General features: G+C 49.4%; 1 protein-coding gene across 4 annotated transcripts in view; it reads left to right on the top strand.

Moving 5' to 3' along the window:
- Positions 1-16,857, top strand: part of LOC146799131 (cholesterol 24-hydroxylase-like) — a 254,690-nt gene that overhangs the window by 66,166 nt on the left and 171,667 nt on the right. For all 4 annotated transcript variants that reach the window (XM_085626570.1, XM_085626571.1, XM_085626568.1 and 1 more), the window contains exon 2: positions 13,803-13,880. In XM_085626570.1, coding sequence (XP_085482696.1) covers positions 13,803-13,880 — 78 coding nt within the window. The remainder of the gene's footprint in view (positions 1-13,802; positions 13,881-16,857) is intronic.

The raw sequence follows: 16,857 nt of genomic DNA, 5'->3' as shown, positions 1-16,857 counted from the left end.
CAAAGGGGGCGTGGCTTGTTATGAAAACTTAGCAATCCTGCTGTGGGGGACTTACTGGAGGTAATAGGAGGGGTAGTTGGCCCCCAAAGATGTCCTTGGGGGCCAAGTACCCCGCTTGTTACATCCAGTAAGTCCCACACAGTGGGATTGCTAAGAAGTCTTTGGAGGCCATGCCCCCCTTTCTCCGCCACTCTGCAAAAGCGCCTCCTGGCAGACTAAGGGATGGGGGATGAAGTCCACCTTACTCCTGAGGGACTTTGGGGGCCAAGAACCCCTCCTGGTACCTCCTGTAAGTCCTATGCAGTGGAATTCCTGCGCGCTGGTCAGAGGCCCAGCACCCTTTCTCTACCACTCTGAAAACGTGACTACTACTTGAAGAAGCATCTTTCTGCGCCTCTGATTTAGAGGTAGTTTTAATTCCCATGCCCTATTATGTACTAGGGCCTTACAGAGGAGGTCATGCCAATCACAGGGGTACCCCAACGCATAGTGTTCCCTAGTGTATGTAGGTGTTTTCACTGTATTCTAAGTGTCTTTTAGCATAGCACTGGCTCTAGTCAGTTACCACCAGTACTAGTCAGTAAAAAGTTGGGGACACATGATGACTTTGAAACAAGGCCTTTTTCTGCACCTCTGTTGGTTTTTTCTGCATATCACCTACTTCTTTCTGCACTTTTCTTCGTCTTTCTGAACTTCTGTTGCCTCTTTCTGCATTTCTCTTGCTTCTTTCTGCGCCTTTCTTCACGTTCTACCTCTGTAGGCATAGTTAGAAATTAGCATTTAAAAAACCTTAGAAACTCACTGAAAAAAATATAGGTTTCAGGGACGTTATAGTTAAAAATTATCATTTAAAAAACCTTTGAAATTCACTGAAAAAACCATAGGTTTCAGGGACATTATAGTTAGAAATTATCATTTAAAAAACCTTTAAAATTCACTGAAAAAACCATAGGTTTCAGGGACATTATAGTTAGAAATTATAATTTAAAAAACCTTTGAAATTCACTCAAAAAACCATAGGTTTCAGGGACATTATAAAATTAGCATTTAAAAAATCATAGAAATTCACTGAAAAAACCACAGGTTTCAGGGACGTTATAGTTAGTTGGACATTTCACTTGTACAAAACCAGAGAAATTCGGCTGTTATAGTTAGTCGAGCTAACTATAACTTGTGCCCCCACAATGCACTGCTGATGACGTTACATACTACATTATTCATGACATGGTCAGTGACATCACAAATGACATCTCAAATGACATCACTGATGACATCATCCAGTGACTTTGTGTTTCTGTAAAGTTTAAATATGTTATATATATATATGTGTATATATATATATATATATATATATACCTAGGTGTATTGAAGTATGAGCGGGTGTAGGAAAGTCTGAATAGATGATTTAGTAGGTGCGTGACTGACTGTATAAGTGAGTGAGTAAACGTGTCTTACTGAATGCATATGTTAGTGAGTAAACTGTGTAAATGTCTGTATCAGTCTGCCAGTTGGTGTGTAAGCGGCTGCATGGGTTGGTGAGTAGCTACATGAGTGTCTATATGGGTTATTGATTGGTTGTCTGAGTGTCTGTGTTGTGTGAGTGGGTAATTCACTGGGTATATGGGTTCAAGAGTGCATCTGTGAAGGGCTGTATGGGTGGGTGAGTGTGTGTATGGGTATGTTGGTGAGTGAATGGATGTTTCAGTGGTACATGTGTGAGTAACTGCATATGTGAAAGGCAGTATATGTGAGTGTTGGAGTATATAAATCACTATATGTGAGAGTGAGTGATTGTTAGAGTGGCTTTATGGATGAGTGTGTGTTTGTATCAGTGATTGTATAAGAGAGTAAGTATGTGTTAGTATCTGTATAAATAAGTGAGGTGGTGTGTGTATAACTGTATAGGTGAGTAAATGGGAGTGTGAATGATTCTTTGCATGATTAACCAGGTGGGTGAGTAACTATGGATGAGTGGTGATGTGTGAGTGTCTGTATATTTGTATGAGTGTAAATGATAGTGCTGTATTGATAAGTGACTGCATGCATGAGTGACTATATGGGGTGAATGAGTGGACGTGTGTGTAGAGCTAGGAATCAGTGAGTGGGTATGTAGTAATTGGTATTGGTGTGTCTATAGTTTCGAAAATGGTAGTTTGTATATTGGAGAGGGTGTATCAAAGGTTATATTAGGGTTTGAAGAGGTGCATCAGATTATCGCGTGGATGATGTCATCAGTGATTTCATTTGAGATGTCATCAGCGATTTCATTTGAGATATCATCAGCGATGTCACTGACCATGTCATTAATGATGATATATGTGGCGTCATCACCAGTGCATTGCGGGGCGCAAGTTATAATTAGCTCAACTTACTATAACTGTTGAATTTCTCTGGTTTTGTACGAGTGAAATGTCCATCTAACTATAACGTCCGTGAAACCAATGATTTTTTCAGTGAATATATATATATATATATATATACATATATGTATATATATATTATCTACTGGCGGTCGCCAGTAGATAGTTATAGTTACAACCTAGTTTCCATAGGAAATCTCAAAATTCTATTTTGAATAACTTTGGCGCCGGTTGATGAATTCTCGCGAAATTTTCAAAACAAATGGGGCGCTCCGTTCAGCTCCTACCCTGAAAGTCTCGGGGTGATTCGTCAAGCGGGGGCCGAGAAAAACGGGGGTCCCAAAACGCGTTTTCCCCATGCATTTTTCCATAGGACCTTTAGTCGAAGGTACAGCCCGAACGGCTGAACAGAATTACGTGAAATTTGGCAGAGAGGTAGCCATAAGGTCAAGGAAGTGCCTTTTGAAGGTCTCGTGTAAATCTGTTCAGTATTTCCTGAGAAAATAGCATTTAAAAGCATATAAATATCTATACGCGCGCACCCTGCCGTGCGCGAGCGTAATTCTGATTGGTTGTTAGATGTCGGTAAACATTCGAATCGGTCAAAACCAGGAAGTGTCAGCCGCCATTTTGTCTCTCGCAGTCTGAGGGGGTGAAAAACAAAGGTGGAGAACGTGAAAAGGGGGCAGGGTGGACAGTTCCTGACCCCCTAGCCTTTGTCAGGGGGTCCCAGAAGGACCCCCAAGGGCAAAAAAAAGATTTTATTTTTTTTTCGAAAAATCGCGGAGTGCGCGCACAGTGCGCGCACGCTGAAAAAACCAGTGAAAAATTTTTTACGGAAAATTAAGCGAGGTTCGTGCGCGCACGCTAAAAATCCCATAAAAAAAATAAAAAATACATACATAAATTAGCATTTAAAAAACCTTTGAAATTCACTGAAAAAACCATAGGTTTCACACACGTTATGGTTACGAATTAGCATTTAAAAAACCTTGCAAATTCACTTAAAAAACCATAGGTTTCACACATGTTATAGTTAGCTGGACATTTCACTCGTAAAAAACCAATGAAATTCCCCCGTTATAGTTAGAGCAGGCAACTATAACTCACGCGACCTCAATCCTCTGCTGATGACGTCAGATATTATATCACTGATGACATATGTGTCTTTCTGAAAAATAAATATTTGTAATATATGTATAGCTAAAGATTAATGGAAGAAGACATGGGTAAATAAGGGGGGCGTGGCTAAGATGGCCGCCGAGACGGACGCGTCTTGCTGAGGCTCCGAGATCAGGCTTTCACCTCGCCTGTTCTCGCTGAGCCTGGGGGCGCCTTATCAATCTCTGAAGCTGCCCTGAGGCGCGGGGAGTCCGGCGCTGGCGACCCGGTAGCGGAACGGCTCTTGGGTGCCAGGACTTCGATGCGGGAGCTGCTCGGACCAAGAGGTGCTGATCGCAAAATGGCGCCCGCCCGGCTCCGCCGCAACCGCTGACGAACTACGGGCCAGGGGTCGGAGCGCTGGAGGTGGAGATCTCGCTCCCCGCGGGGGCTGTCTGACTGCCTCGGGAGCGGATTGCCTGGAGAGGGGGCGATACTGTGGCGGACCACGGGTTCCAGTGCCTCGGGGGTGCCGGTGAGCCCCCCATTACCCCCCCCCGTGTGGCGGACATTGGTGGTGAGTCGGGGCGCCAACGGAGCTGAGAAGCGACACGGAGAGACCCGACGAGGGGTGTTGTGGATGCAGGCATCGGCCGGCGGGGACTGCCGCCACTGTCGACCGGCGCGGCTGTGAGGCGATCTGAGAGAGACCAGGAAGCGGCTGTGCTGTGGGACACTGGAGGCCGAGGTACAGGTGGGCCCGCGCAGTGGTGCACAGGTCTGAAGGTGGCGCCGGGGGGGGGGGGGGGGTTGACTCCCGCGTGAGGAGGCCTCCGGTGGTGACTGCGGAGACGTCTGCCTGACCTTAAGATGGCGGCCGGTGGCATCCCGGTATAGTGACCTGGGAGGAGGAGCGGCGAGACCGTGGAGTGTTGCACACCAGTTCCTGAGACCCGGGGGTGCTGCCCGGATCCCGCATTAACAGCAGCGACCCCCCGGGGGTCTGACTGGAGTGCGGGGGAGACGGCGGGGGACCCGCGAGGCGCTGAAGCCGACTCAGTCTCCCAGACAGAGCATTGCTGACCCGGCGGCGGAGTCTGTCCTGGGGACACACAGAGGAGGGCTCTGACAGCAGGCGAGAGGGGACTGGCGACGGCACCGTGGGAGACCTCTGCCACTCGAGCGGCTGCTTTGCCCTCCGCGGCCCTACCTACCCCACAAGCGATACGGCCCAGCAGCAACGCCAGTTGATGACGAGTCGCAGCGGAGTGCCGGAGGGCCCAGGGCCGGTCACGACCACACCTAGCCCGGATACTGCACCCGCTCCGCGCCTGCGGTAGCCCTCCCGGTGGACATCATGGGCAAGTCTAGGGCGGTGCTGTCGACCCCAGGGGCAGCGTCAGGGGTCCCGGCTGGCGCGCGTGGAGGGGCCCCGGTGGCCGCAGGATCGAATGGAGAGCCATCCTTGTCGACCAAGCTGGATCAGGTCCTGGCGGCGATTGAACAGTCGCGACTCTCCTTGGAGCAGCAGCTGGGCACCCTAACTACGGACGTCAGTCTCCTCCGTGATGACCACCGTAAACTAGCAGATAGAGTCACGGACAACGCAAAAGCGGTCGCCGACATCCAACCTATGGTGGACACACACCGGGACTCGATGCACGCTTTGATGAGTCGCATGTCCACCATGGAAGAACGCGTTGATGACCTGGAGGGGCGGTCTCGACGCTGCAACATTCGCGTCCTCGGGCTGCCGGAGGGAATTGAACGGGCAGATGCGGTAGAGTATGTTGAAACCTGGACTAAATTGTTCACCCCCGGTGAAGACCGCACAGCCTACTTCTCTGTTGAGAGGGCGCACCGCGTGCCGGCTCATCGGCCACAGCCGGGAGCCCCACCTCGCCCGATGCTGGCCAAATTCCTCCACTTCAGGGACCAGGATGCCGTACTACGAGCGGCCCGGCAGGCAGGCCCGCTACGCATCGAGAATAAAACTGTCATGATCTTTCCCGACTACTCACGTGCAGTCCAACGCCAACGGGCGTCCTTTCTGGAGGTGAAATGGCGCCTTAGGGAAGAAAAAATACAGTACTCTCTCCTATTCCCGGCCCGCCTGAAGATCATCCACGGCGGTGTCACCCACTTCTTCACAACACCGGAGGAGGCGCACGACTGGGCGGACCAGAACTGTACTGTGAGCCGGCGGACCGGGCGCCCTCAAGAACAACGAGCGAATGTGGGGGGACCCAGGAGGCAGCGCTCACGGAGACGACACCGCCCAGGTACCACCGGGGGGCTGTCACACACTTTGGGGTCACCGGACTTGGAGCAGATCGTTCAGGAACGGCGCCAGGCCCTCAAAGCGGCGGCGGGCCTTTGCTCGGCTTCCCCGGCAACGGACTTGGAGCGTGCCCCCATGTCTTCACGTCAGAGGAGGAAGAGGACAGTGAGGCGACACAGTCCGGAGTGGACTCGGGGGCTCTGCCTTCAGTCACCCCGCGAACAGCAGATGACCTGATATGACTGGCTCCGTATAGAGGGCCACACATCCGCAGCATGGGGTGATACTCCCCGCCCCATACATTTGCCGGCCCAGCGTTCCTAGCGTTCCCCCCGTTGCCTCGGGCACTTTCATCCCCAGAAGCGCCTACATTGCCCAAGTGGCTAGCCATAGATACCGCGCACAGCCCGCTTGTAGAGCCTTCAGCAGACGCCAGCCGACCCCCCCTTCACTAATAGGTTCATGCTCTCATGCAATTCGGGAGTCAGTTTGGACGTATCGTGCTTGGCGATATGTCCCCCGCGTTGGGGCAAGGTACATTCGCCTCACCCTAGTTTCCCCTTCCCTTCCCACGCACACCTTCTGCACTCTGTCCCTACCCACGCGCCGCTGAGCTGCTGCGTTGATGCGCTGGACCCACGGGGGTGGGATGGAGGGATTTGAGCCGGGGGCCCCTGGGGGACCCGACTGACCCGTCCTGCGACGTGAACTAGACACATGCACTGATGGCTCAAGCCGGTAAAACCACAATTCTTACACTGAATGTGCGAGGCATGCATACGGCGCGCAAGCGATACTCCATATACGCATACATCAAGTGTCACCAGGCACAAATTGCAATCCTGCAGGAGACACACCTAACGGCGGGGGAGGTGATGAAACTGCGTAGACACTGGCGGGGGGCCCTTTATGCCACAACTTACTCCGCATTCGCCCGCGGTGCCCTCATATGGGTGCGCCCGGGAGTCCCTTTTCAGGAATTGTCACACGTAATAGATCCGGAGGGTCGCTATGTACTATTACTCGGTCGGTTAGACGGCCAGACGTTATTACTAGGCAGCATCTATGGGCCGAACGTCGATCAATCCAAATTCTGGGACACGCTATCCAACCCCTTAAGCACATACACGCAGGTGCCGTGGATCTTGGGGGGCGATTACAATTGCATACAAGACATAACCTTAGACAGATCCCACCCGCCCCTCCCCACCTCCCCCATTGTAACGCAGGCAAAACGGTTCACAACCTGGATGCGTCATTGGTCTCTGGCGGATGCTTGGCGGACTCGGAACCCCACCGCTAAACTTTACTCGTTCCACTCCAGACCGCATAACCTTAGAGTGCGCCTGGACTGTTTCCTTTGTTCCCCCACCATCCTCTCTACCGTTCTGGACGCTGACTACCTGGGTAGAACTATATCAGACCATGACGCCCACACGATAACACTGCAATGGCGCCCGCCGCATCCCCCCGTCCCCGCTTGGCGCCTCCCTCGGGACAGTCTTGAAGACCCGGTCTTCCGACAAACCTTTGCGGATCACATCAGTCATTATTTCAGGGAGAACGCCGGCACGGCCAGTACGCGAGCGTCGGAATGGAATGCTTTTAAGGTTGTAATGCGTGGCAATTGCATTCGTCTTATTGCGGGGGTCCGGCGGGTTCTGGAGGGGGACATTCAGCAGGGGGAAGGGGCACTGGCCGCGCTTACTAAGGAGACAGACCCCGCTAAAGCCACACCGGCAGCGTTAGCTAGTGTCGAGACTTCGTACGCCGCAGCGTTGGCAAGCATGCGTCGGTTTAATTTCGCGGCATACGCTGCTAGGGCCCACACAGAAGGCGATCGCGCGGGCACCCTATTAGCGTGGCTCATAAAGCAGGATTCGAGCCTCCCGACCATCACGGCCATTCGTGACGACCAGGGTACCTTGGTGTATTCGCAGGGTCAGATACTCAAGGCCTTTCAAGAGCATTACATGCACTTGTACACTAGCCCCCATCCCCCGGTGTCGGATGACGCCCTGGCTGAATTCCTGGACCGTATTCGGCTTCCCCGCATAGACCGTGATACACGTCTGGACCTAGATCGCCCTCTCAAGGCGGCCGAGATTCGGCACGCTATGAAGGCGCTAGCCACTCACAAGGCCCCTGGCCTGGATGGCTTCCCACTTGAATTTTACCATACTTTTGCGTCCCAGTTGGTCCCTCAACTAGAATTGCAGTTCCAGGCAGCTCTAGACGCGGGGGTCCTACCTCACTCCATGCGCGAATCCGTTATAGTATCCCTCCTTAAACCATATAGAGACCCGCATCAGCTAGGCTCCTACCGACCCATAACTCTATTGTTGGCGGATTACAAAATCTATGGAAAGGCCCTGGCGGACAGGTACACCACGATCCTCCCACGGCTTGTCCACCCAGATCAGAGTGGATTTGTGCCTGGTAGGCACACCTCTTCTAACATCCGACGGTTGTTCCACGTGCAGGACCAGGTGCGGGAACGGTTCCTTCGGGCAGCGTGTCTGGTGCTGGACCTCGAAAAAGCGTTTGACACGCTCTCCTGGGCCTACCTGTTTCAGGTCCTGCAACGCATGGGCTTAGGACCCAAACTGCAGGCCTACACTCGGCTCAGCTACTCCTCGCCCAGTTCCAGAGTGCGTATAGGCCCTCTCATTTCGGACTCCTTCCCGATCGGACGTGGTACCAGACAGGGGTGTCCTCTCTCCCCCCTACTATTCGCATTGGCGATGGAGCCGCCGGCGACCCTGTTGCGCGGGGCGAGTGAGGAGTGGGGCATCCCGATAGGCGATTCTACCCACGCAGTATCACTGTACGCTGATGACGTACTCATATATGTCCGGGACATTACGATTGAATTGACCCCTATATCACGCATCCTGCATGATTTTGCGGAGGTGACGGGCCTTAGGGAGAATTGGGCCAAGTCCACTGTCTATCCCATAACACAAGTCGTGCCCCAGGGTCCGATACGAATAGGAGACGTTGATATCTCGTGGAGTCCCCAAGCGGTTCGATATCTCGGCGTTAAGCTATATCATACGCCGCAAGATATCTATGAGGGGAATTACCGCACACTGATGGGCAACATCCGATCCTTGGTCCATTTCTGGAAGGGTCTCCACTTGGCTGTCCCGGGAAAGATAGCCGTCGCGAAGATGATCCTGGTCCCGCGCCTGCTTTACCTCTTCTCCAATCTTCCGGTGGTTCCCCCGCGATCCTTGTTCCGTGAGCTGGATACCCTGCTTGGGACCCTCATTTGGGGCAACGGCCGCCGGCGTATAGCCCTGGCAAAACTGCAATTACCCCTTGACCAGGGTGGGTTGGCGGCTCCCTCATTCGAGGCGTATTTCCTTGCCGCCCAATTACAGTGGGTGTCGCGTTGGACGGCAGGCCGGGCACAAGAGGAGCTGCTCACTGAGACGGGGCGGATTCCAATCCCCGCTGTCCATCGCATGCTGCTGCCGGGTGCAGCACCGCCGTTATCCCGGCCCCTCCAGGTCATGACGGCGCGCGTCTGCTTGGCACGTGTTCACCGACTTAGTCGGGATACTCCCCTGTACTCTCCGCTGCTGCCGTTGGTTGGGCTCCCTAGGGGTCGGGCGTACTACACAGAGCAAATGATGCAGGTGTGGACGGATCATGCGGTGACGGAAGTGGGGATGCTGTTCTCCGGGGAGAGCTTGCAGACCTTCGATGCACTGGTCGGGGACTTCGAGCTTCCCGGGGGGCAGTTCCTATGGCACAGGCAGCTTCTCACGGACTGCCGCAGGCAGTGGAGGGGGATCGATACGGAGCCCCCCACGCACCCGGTTATCCATGCGATACTGCAGATGGGGTCAGGTCGCCATCTTGTCACTTGGATCTACAAAGCGGTACGGACCCTGCGGAGTCCTACGTTGGCGACCCTTAGAGAACACTGGGAAGATGACTTTCAAAGGCCTCTACATGACCGGGAGTGGACCAGGGCTCTGGAATACACAAAAAAAGTGTCCCGCAACTATCGGTTTAAGAACATACAGTTGCATGTACTGCACAGGGCGTATCTCACCCCCGAAAAGCTGCAGAAATATTTCCCTGACAGTGTGTTTGGTTGCCCTAGATGCCTGGAGCCTGCTGCCTCATTTAAGCACATGTTTTTGGATTGTCCGACGCTCTACAGTTACTGGCACACAATTCACACTGCCCTTAAAACGGTTACGGGGTTCCAGGACCTGGACACATGGGAGGCGTGTGCGCTGGGTATTCATGGGCGACATAAACATCAGAAAGTGGAGAGGAGGTTTGCTTTCCTGGTGTTGCTCCTCGCCAAACGATGAATTGCTATGCATTGGAAGACGCCGGGGGGGCCCCCTCTAGCGGCATGGGTGGGAGCAGTCAAGAAGTGGGGCAAGGCGGAGGAAACCACACTCAGAACGGAGGAGGCCCGGGGGATGCGCAAACACCCGATCTCCATGCCCTGGGCCATGTTAATGCACGCTTTCGCGCAGGAAACAGCGGCTGCGGCGAGTTCAAGACTGATTGACCCCCCGGGGGCACCCACGACTCCGGAGCCCACCCTGGGGAATGCGCAGGCAGTCCAAGCACCCGGTGCCTCGCAGAGGCAGACACCACAGGTCCCACCGCCAGGTTCCTCATAGGCTATGATCTATGCTCCCGCCTCCCCTGCCCCCTCCCCTCCTCCGCGTCCGTTACCACCCCGACCTTCTCCCACACGATGGTCCAGCTCTCGAGCGCATAGCTACAAGTACTCCTGATAGGCGACATAGTGCACCCCCATTCCCTAGTTCTCTGCCCCCAGTTAGTTCACGGTTATTTAATGGCTGCAACCCTATAGCCTCTGCGACACCCCTCACAGGGGTTCAATCACATTGCACGGCACCCATGCGGCGAGGCGATCACTGCGCGCTCCAGTAGGGCATACCCAGAGGCTGGTCCCGGACACATACCTGCAGCCCCACTCAGGGTAGAGGCGAGCGGCCTGAGGGCCCACGAGACTAAGAGACCGAAAGGGCTGTGACTGGGCGCTCCTGATATGCAAGTCTCTATGATAATGGCGATACCGCCTGTGCCTGCGTGTATTATTGTTTATAAATGCCAATAAAAATGTTATACAAAAAAAAAAAAGATATGGGTAAATAAGTGTCTAAATACAGTGATGTAATATCTGACGTCATCAGCAGAGGATTGCGGTCGCGTGAGTTATAGTTGCCTGCACTAACTATAACGGGGGAATTTCATTGGCTTTTTACGAGTGAAATGTCCAGCTAACTATAACATGTGTGAAACCTATGGTTTTTTAAGTGAATATATATATAAATATATATATATATATACACATATATATATGTATATATATATATATATATATATATATATATAAAAAAACACTTAATACTTACCTTTACAAAAAACGTACTTTTCAAACACATGTCTTTACAAAGAAATTTGTTGTAAAGGTGTGCATGGTAAAAGAATATTCATTGTAAAAAAATTGTAGTAATGGTTATAAGTGGTAATGGCACTCGCGTTGTAATGGCAGCGTTGTATTGGCAGTGTTACAACGGCAATGTTGTAATGGTAACGTGCGGTAACAGCTGCGTTGTAATTTCTGTCTCCCCTCTAAGTCACATGAACCAAAAGAGAAAGAGGTTGCACAAGTTTATTGCAAAGCATTTCCCTAAAATATTTCTGTCTCTTTTGATTGAAAAAGTAGGTTAGTGGAAGTCCTACTGCCTTACATCTCTATATGGATAATAAAATACGGACTAGTGCATTATCTTCATGATCTCACTGGGGTGTAGAGGAGGATGCCTAACAGTTTAGCTCCTTTCCTCCTCTAAAGACCCTAAATTAACACCAAAATATCCTTAGTAATTATATAAGCAATCAAATTGTATCTGTCCTTGTTCATCAGCTTGGGAAGATCAACGTCACCCAAATCACTGAATCTAGTTAAAGGATGTGCGGATGGGTGTTCCACACTGATGCTGTTATAGAACATGATGGTAACACATTTGGCTGCCATCACTATTTGTCCTTCTAGTGTTTATATATTGCTAATGAGAGTAACTTGATGATTTTTAAGGTAATATGCAAACAAGCTATGCCAGTAATCTTCCAAGAGATAATTATTTAGTTGTCTATTCTGCAGAGGGCATCACATTCTCCAAATACCAATCCGGTTCATGGACCAGTGATGCCACATTAGACTTAGTAAACCCCCCAGAACCCACTCTCTCCCCAAATTATCATTACATGTGTTAAAATCGGCACACTGATTGCTCAATTTCATTGTGGAGGGCCAGTCATTACTATCCAGAAAAGAAAGAGGTGAAAATCTGTTAGAAGTGGGAAGCTAACATTGTAGGCACTTGCCCCCACCGAGCAGCAGCAGTCACCAACAAAGCATTTGCAGCTTTCCCCTTACAGCCCCGGCAGCTGATGCTCTGCCCTCAGATCCTCCGTTGCTCCCCCATTCCCTGTTCTCCCGCTGCTGCTTTGACTTGCACCCCCCTCTCCCACCCCTTTAGTGCACTCCTGCCCCCTCCCTGTTAATTTCTTTTTTAGAGGAAAAATATTTTTTCCTCCAATTTTTGAGAGCCTGGAACTGCAATTTGCTACCGCCCACTCCTTTAACTGAGACATGCCTTTGAACACATTTTGTTCATTTGCTCCTCTGAGATTGGCATCTGCCATCTTTGAATGGTACATTAAAGGGTTTTAAAAAATGGCAGCCAAATCATGATGCATGCATGCGTATTTATGGTGACTCAAGTGCGCATATGCAGCGTTACACTGCAGCAGCTTTAACATTTTTGGTTTTGTCAATGCTGTTCTAAATAGGCAAATAAGCACCAGCAAAACCCCTGACAATGCGAAAGGGCCGGGTTATGCCATAAAAAGGCGAGAACTGTTGGTTTTGCCACAGCTTGTTATTGGTGCTGTGAGTGGGATTGCCAGAAAGATGCCCTCTTTGTGTTCTTCCAAGCCATACCTACCAGTAGGTTTTAGTTGAGAGTTACTTGAAATGGAAAAAAGAGTAAAAGACCAAGTAGGATCTAGTGGTCAAATGGTAGAGCAAGAATACATTCCTATATTTGGAGGGGGGATTATAAGGTTGGGGAGCCAGCTGCTAAACCGTTAGCAAAGCAGAGGCACGGTCTTTCCCACACCTGCAGCGTCTAGACTGCCAAATGTAAAACTTTGCGCTGCTTATTCTGGGAAGCTACTTCAAGGGAAAAAGGTCTGTGGCAACAGGTACATCATTCTATGGTGGGATGGTCATACTGGCCAACGGTACTGATTTGATGGTAGCCATGAATTAAAGGCGTCCCTGGAAAGTGAAACTAGAGGTGTCTTTCTAATTGAGAGGAAAACTGGGCAGTGAATGGAGAGAGCTTTAAAGTGAAAGCTGGACATCACATACGGTAATAAAGACACAATCAGTAGCCATTTTAAGGTTGTATATGACGTTTTTACTGTCTCTGAGGTGGTGGGGACATGTAAGCCCATACTTGTGTAAATGGTAAGTAACCAAAAGTAATAAAGTTACTCAAAATTAGAAGAGTAAACTAACGTTTAGATTTACGCATATGTAAGTTTACCTTTGTGATTAGCCCCCTCAGTAATTCCTGGGGGCACTGAATTTGCAAGAATGGGGTTCCATAGTTTTGGGGCTTGAATAGAGAAGGTAGTGCCACCAATGTTTTTCTTCCTTCTAACAGGAATTTTTAAGACTGGTGCCAGCCTGGAGTGTAAGTTCCTGGTTTGTGGATTTTTGTGATTTTTACTTGAATGAATTTATCATATGCCATTTATTTCTGTGTTTGATGCATTGTAACTTGAAAGTGGATTTTTTGCAGTTGACAAGTGTAAGGTCATAGTTCAACATCACAGATAAACTTTCTGTGTGACAGATGATCAAAATGCAATAGGTGGCTTCAACAACCCTATATCTTGCAATCACTGTGTTCTCTTAACTCTGCAATGAGATTTGAATAGTATGACTGAAATCCCCAACGTGTTTTTTCTTCCCTTTTCAGCTTTATAATGGGTCATACTGCCACACTGAGCAAATCAATGGAAGAACACCAGGTCATCCATGACAAATTCCTTGAATGGTAGGTCTCTTGCTGACGTTTGAAGTCACCTTCCAGTGTTTCTACTTACTATGTCAATGTGGGCAGTCCTCAGGTGTTTGAAATCAAACTTAGTTTTCAGTAAAACCAAAAGGACCATGGTTCCTTCCACTCTCCCACAAGTGATTAATGTTGAAGGCACCTACAAGAAAGTGCAATCTGGAGCATTCTCTACTCTTCTCCCTTCATGTTTAAACCTAACTCCCCTTATTGATTCCTTAAATTAGATCAGTGTAGGAAGTGCAGAGCTAACTTATTGTACAGATTGACTAGAATGTGCTTTAGTCTAATTTCCATACACAACTCTTTTAGCTTGAAGAGCGCAACAATGGACTTCTGGTTCATCCAGAATTCATTAGATGTAGCCAGAGCTGTTTACTTCTGAAAGGCCAAAACACATCGAAGTAGATTCTATAAGATGTGGAGGTCTGCTTCACACGTGACTGACTCCAGTTAATTTTCCAATTAGGAATTCTAGAATCTCTAAATTTTCTTTTAAGACATTCTGCCTGTAGGAAAGGAGCTTTAATGCCTGCCACATTATTAAAAACATACATTTCATTGAACCTTCTGCTTTCTGCCCCCCTCCCACCTGTTGCGGCTGAAATGTGAAGATTTTGAGGCACTGTTAATCTCTCATAAGACTGGGAACAACAGTTTCAACTTAAAAAAGCAAGATAAAATAAATCAATAAGCATCCTGGCGAATTGTGTGAGCAGGCAACTAATCCGTATCTAAAGAAATCACCAAAAGTTATCTTTCTTGGTTAGTAGCGAGATGGACCAGTCTAATTCACCCTTTGATTCTTGAACATGGAGTTGAAAGTCTAGTTTTACTGCTGATGACCAACCACCATAACTTCTGAATGCATGTTTTTGCCAGGCCAAAACAAAAGAGAAGACTAACGCTGAAGCTACATGAACATTTCTTACCAGACTCGTTTGGGGCGTATTGCCCTTTTAGGGTGCATAGGAGCCTATTTGCAAGTCCAACTAACAATTGAGCATGACTTTAAATCCCAGAAAGTAGACTTAGCGTTGCTAACCTGGACCTTAGCTACCGTAATTGATGTTCATGCAGGACAGTGGAAGAAAAGGACAAGAAAAGAGAAATGTAGCTCTCGGAGATAAGAAAATGTGAGAGAAACCAACCATGCAAATAGAGCAATCTTCCTAAATATACTAGTAAAAAAGAGGCTTACAAAGTGGTAGTGCACTATGGGTAGCAAACCAGGCATCTGGTTGGCTGCAAAGGAAGATTGGAGCCGCAGAGGCAAGGTAGTGTCAGGGGAGAGGACGAGTATGGGGGCAGCGAGTGACGAAAAAGTTTGTGAGAAGGGGTAGGAGATACAAATTAAAAGGATTGGGGCAGCTGCTCTGAGAAGAATCAGTGTTTGGCTGTGAGGGAGAAATTCTGTTAACCTGTTGGTAGTAGAGTGAGAGAAATGTAAAGCTCGTATGTTGTCTTTCCTTCCTAAGTATATTTATGTGCGGCCCCACAGCTGAAGAGATAGTTGTAGGAGGTTTAATCTGGGTGGTAAAAAGGCACATCCCACTTCGGTTCTCTGAGTGCTGCGACTTGTGTTATTTATTTTGAGGAGGAGTTCCTCGTGATGCTGAAGATCATGCTCTGGCCCTCACCTAAGGTATGGTGTCCTGGAATCCGTTTCCAAAACATAAGACTCCTCTTTTTCTTTCCTGGGTGGTAGCTCTGGTGATGCCCCTTTGATCCTTCTGGAGCCAACAATGGCATGTGCCCATAAAGACTTGGCTCGTATTCAGGGAGTGCTTCGGACAGGAGGAAAGACACAAGGCACAGATCCTAGCTCTCTTTGCTCTAGGATTTGTCAGCCAACATTTGTGGGATTGTTTAGTAATGCATGCTCAGTAGGCTGGAGTGAAAGCACTGATTATGTGGTAGGGTGCAGAAATGCTAGCTCTTTAGAATTGTGTAGGGACCCTGAATATGTGGGATAGTACAGGAGCTGTAGATTTGTGAGATAGCGTGTGAGGCTTGGAACTGCGGAGTGGTATAGGGGCCTTAGCTCTCTGTGATAGTATTGGAGTCCTGGATCGGTGGCATAGTGTATGAGCCCTGAATTTATGGGGTAGTATGAACCCTGGATTCATGGGATTCTATAGCAGCTTTGGCTCTGTGGGATAGTGTAGGAGTCCTGGATTTGAGGGATAACATAGGAGCCTTGGATTTGTGGGATAGTGTTGGCATCCTGGATCCATGGGATTGAATAGCAATCTTCGATCTGTGGGATAGTGTAGGAGCCGTTGATCTATGGGATGGTGTAGGAGCCCTGGATCTGTGGGATGGTGTAAGAGCCATGGATCTGTGGGACTGCATAGGAGTCTTGGATTTGTGAGATAGTATTGGAGCCCTGGATCTCTGGAATAGTATAGGAGCCCTGGATCCATGGGATCTCATAGCAGTCTTCGATCTGTGGGATAGTGTAGGAGCCGTGGATCTATGGGATGGTGTAGGAGCCCTGGATCTGTGGGATGGTGTAAGAGCCATGGATCTGTGGGACCGCATAGGAGTCTTGGATTTGTGAGATAGTATTGGAGCCCTGTATCTCTGGAATAGTATAGGAGCCCTGGATCCATGGGATCTCATAGCAGTCTTGGATCTGTGGGATAGTGTAGGAGTCCCGGATCAGCGGGGTAACATAGGAGTCTTGGATTTGTGAGAAAGTATTGGAGCCATGGATCTGTTAGTGTAGGAGCACTGGATCTGTGGGACAGAATAGGAGTATCAGATTTGTGAAATAGTATTGGAACCCTGAATTTGTGGGATAGTGTAGGATTCCTGGATCTCCGGGATAGTGTAAGAGCCCTGGATCTCTGGGATAGTATAGGGGTTCTGAATCCATGTGATAATATCGGAGTCAACGGTTTGTGGAGAGCTCTATCGCTTAGTGATGCTTTAGAAGTGCTAGTGTTGTTTACAT

Source organism: Triturus cristatus, chromosome 9, assembly GCF_964204655.1.
Source record: "Triturus cristatus chromosome 9, aTriCri1.1, whole genome shotgun sequence".
Taxonomy (NCBI): Eukaryota; Metazoa; Chordata; class Amphibia; order Caudata; family Salamandridae; genus Triturus; species Triturus cristatus.
This window is presented reverse-complemented; position numbering and strand designations above follow the sequence as displayed.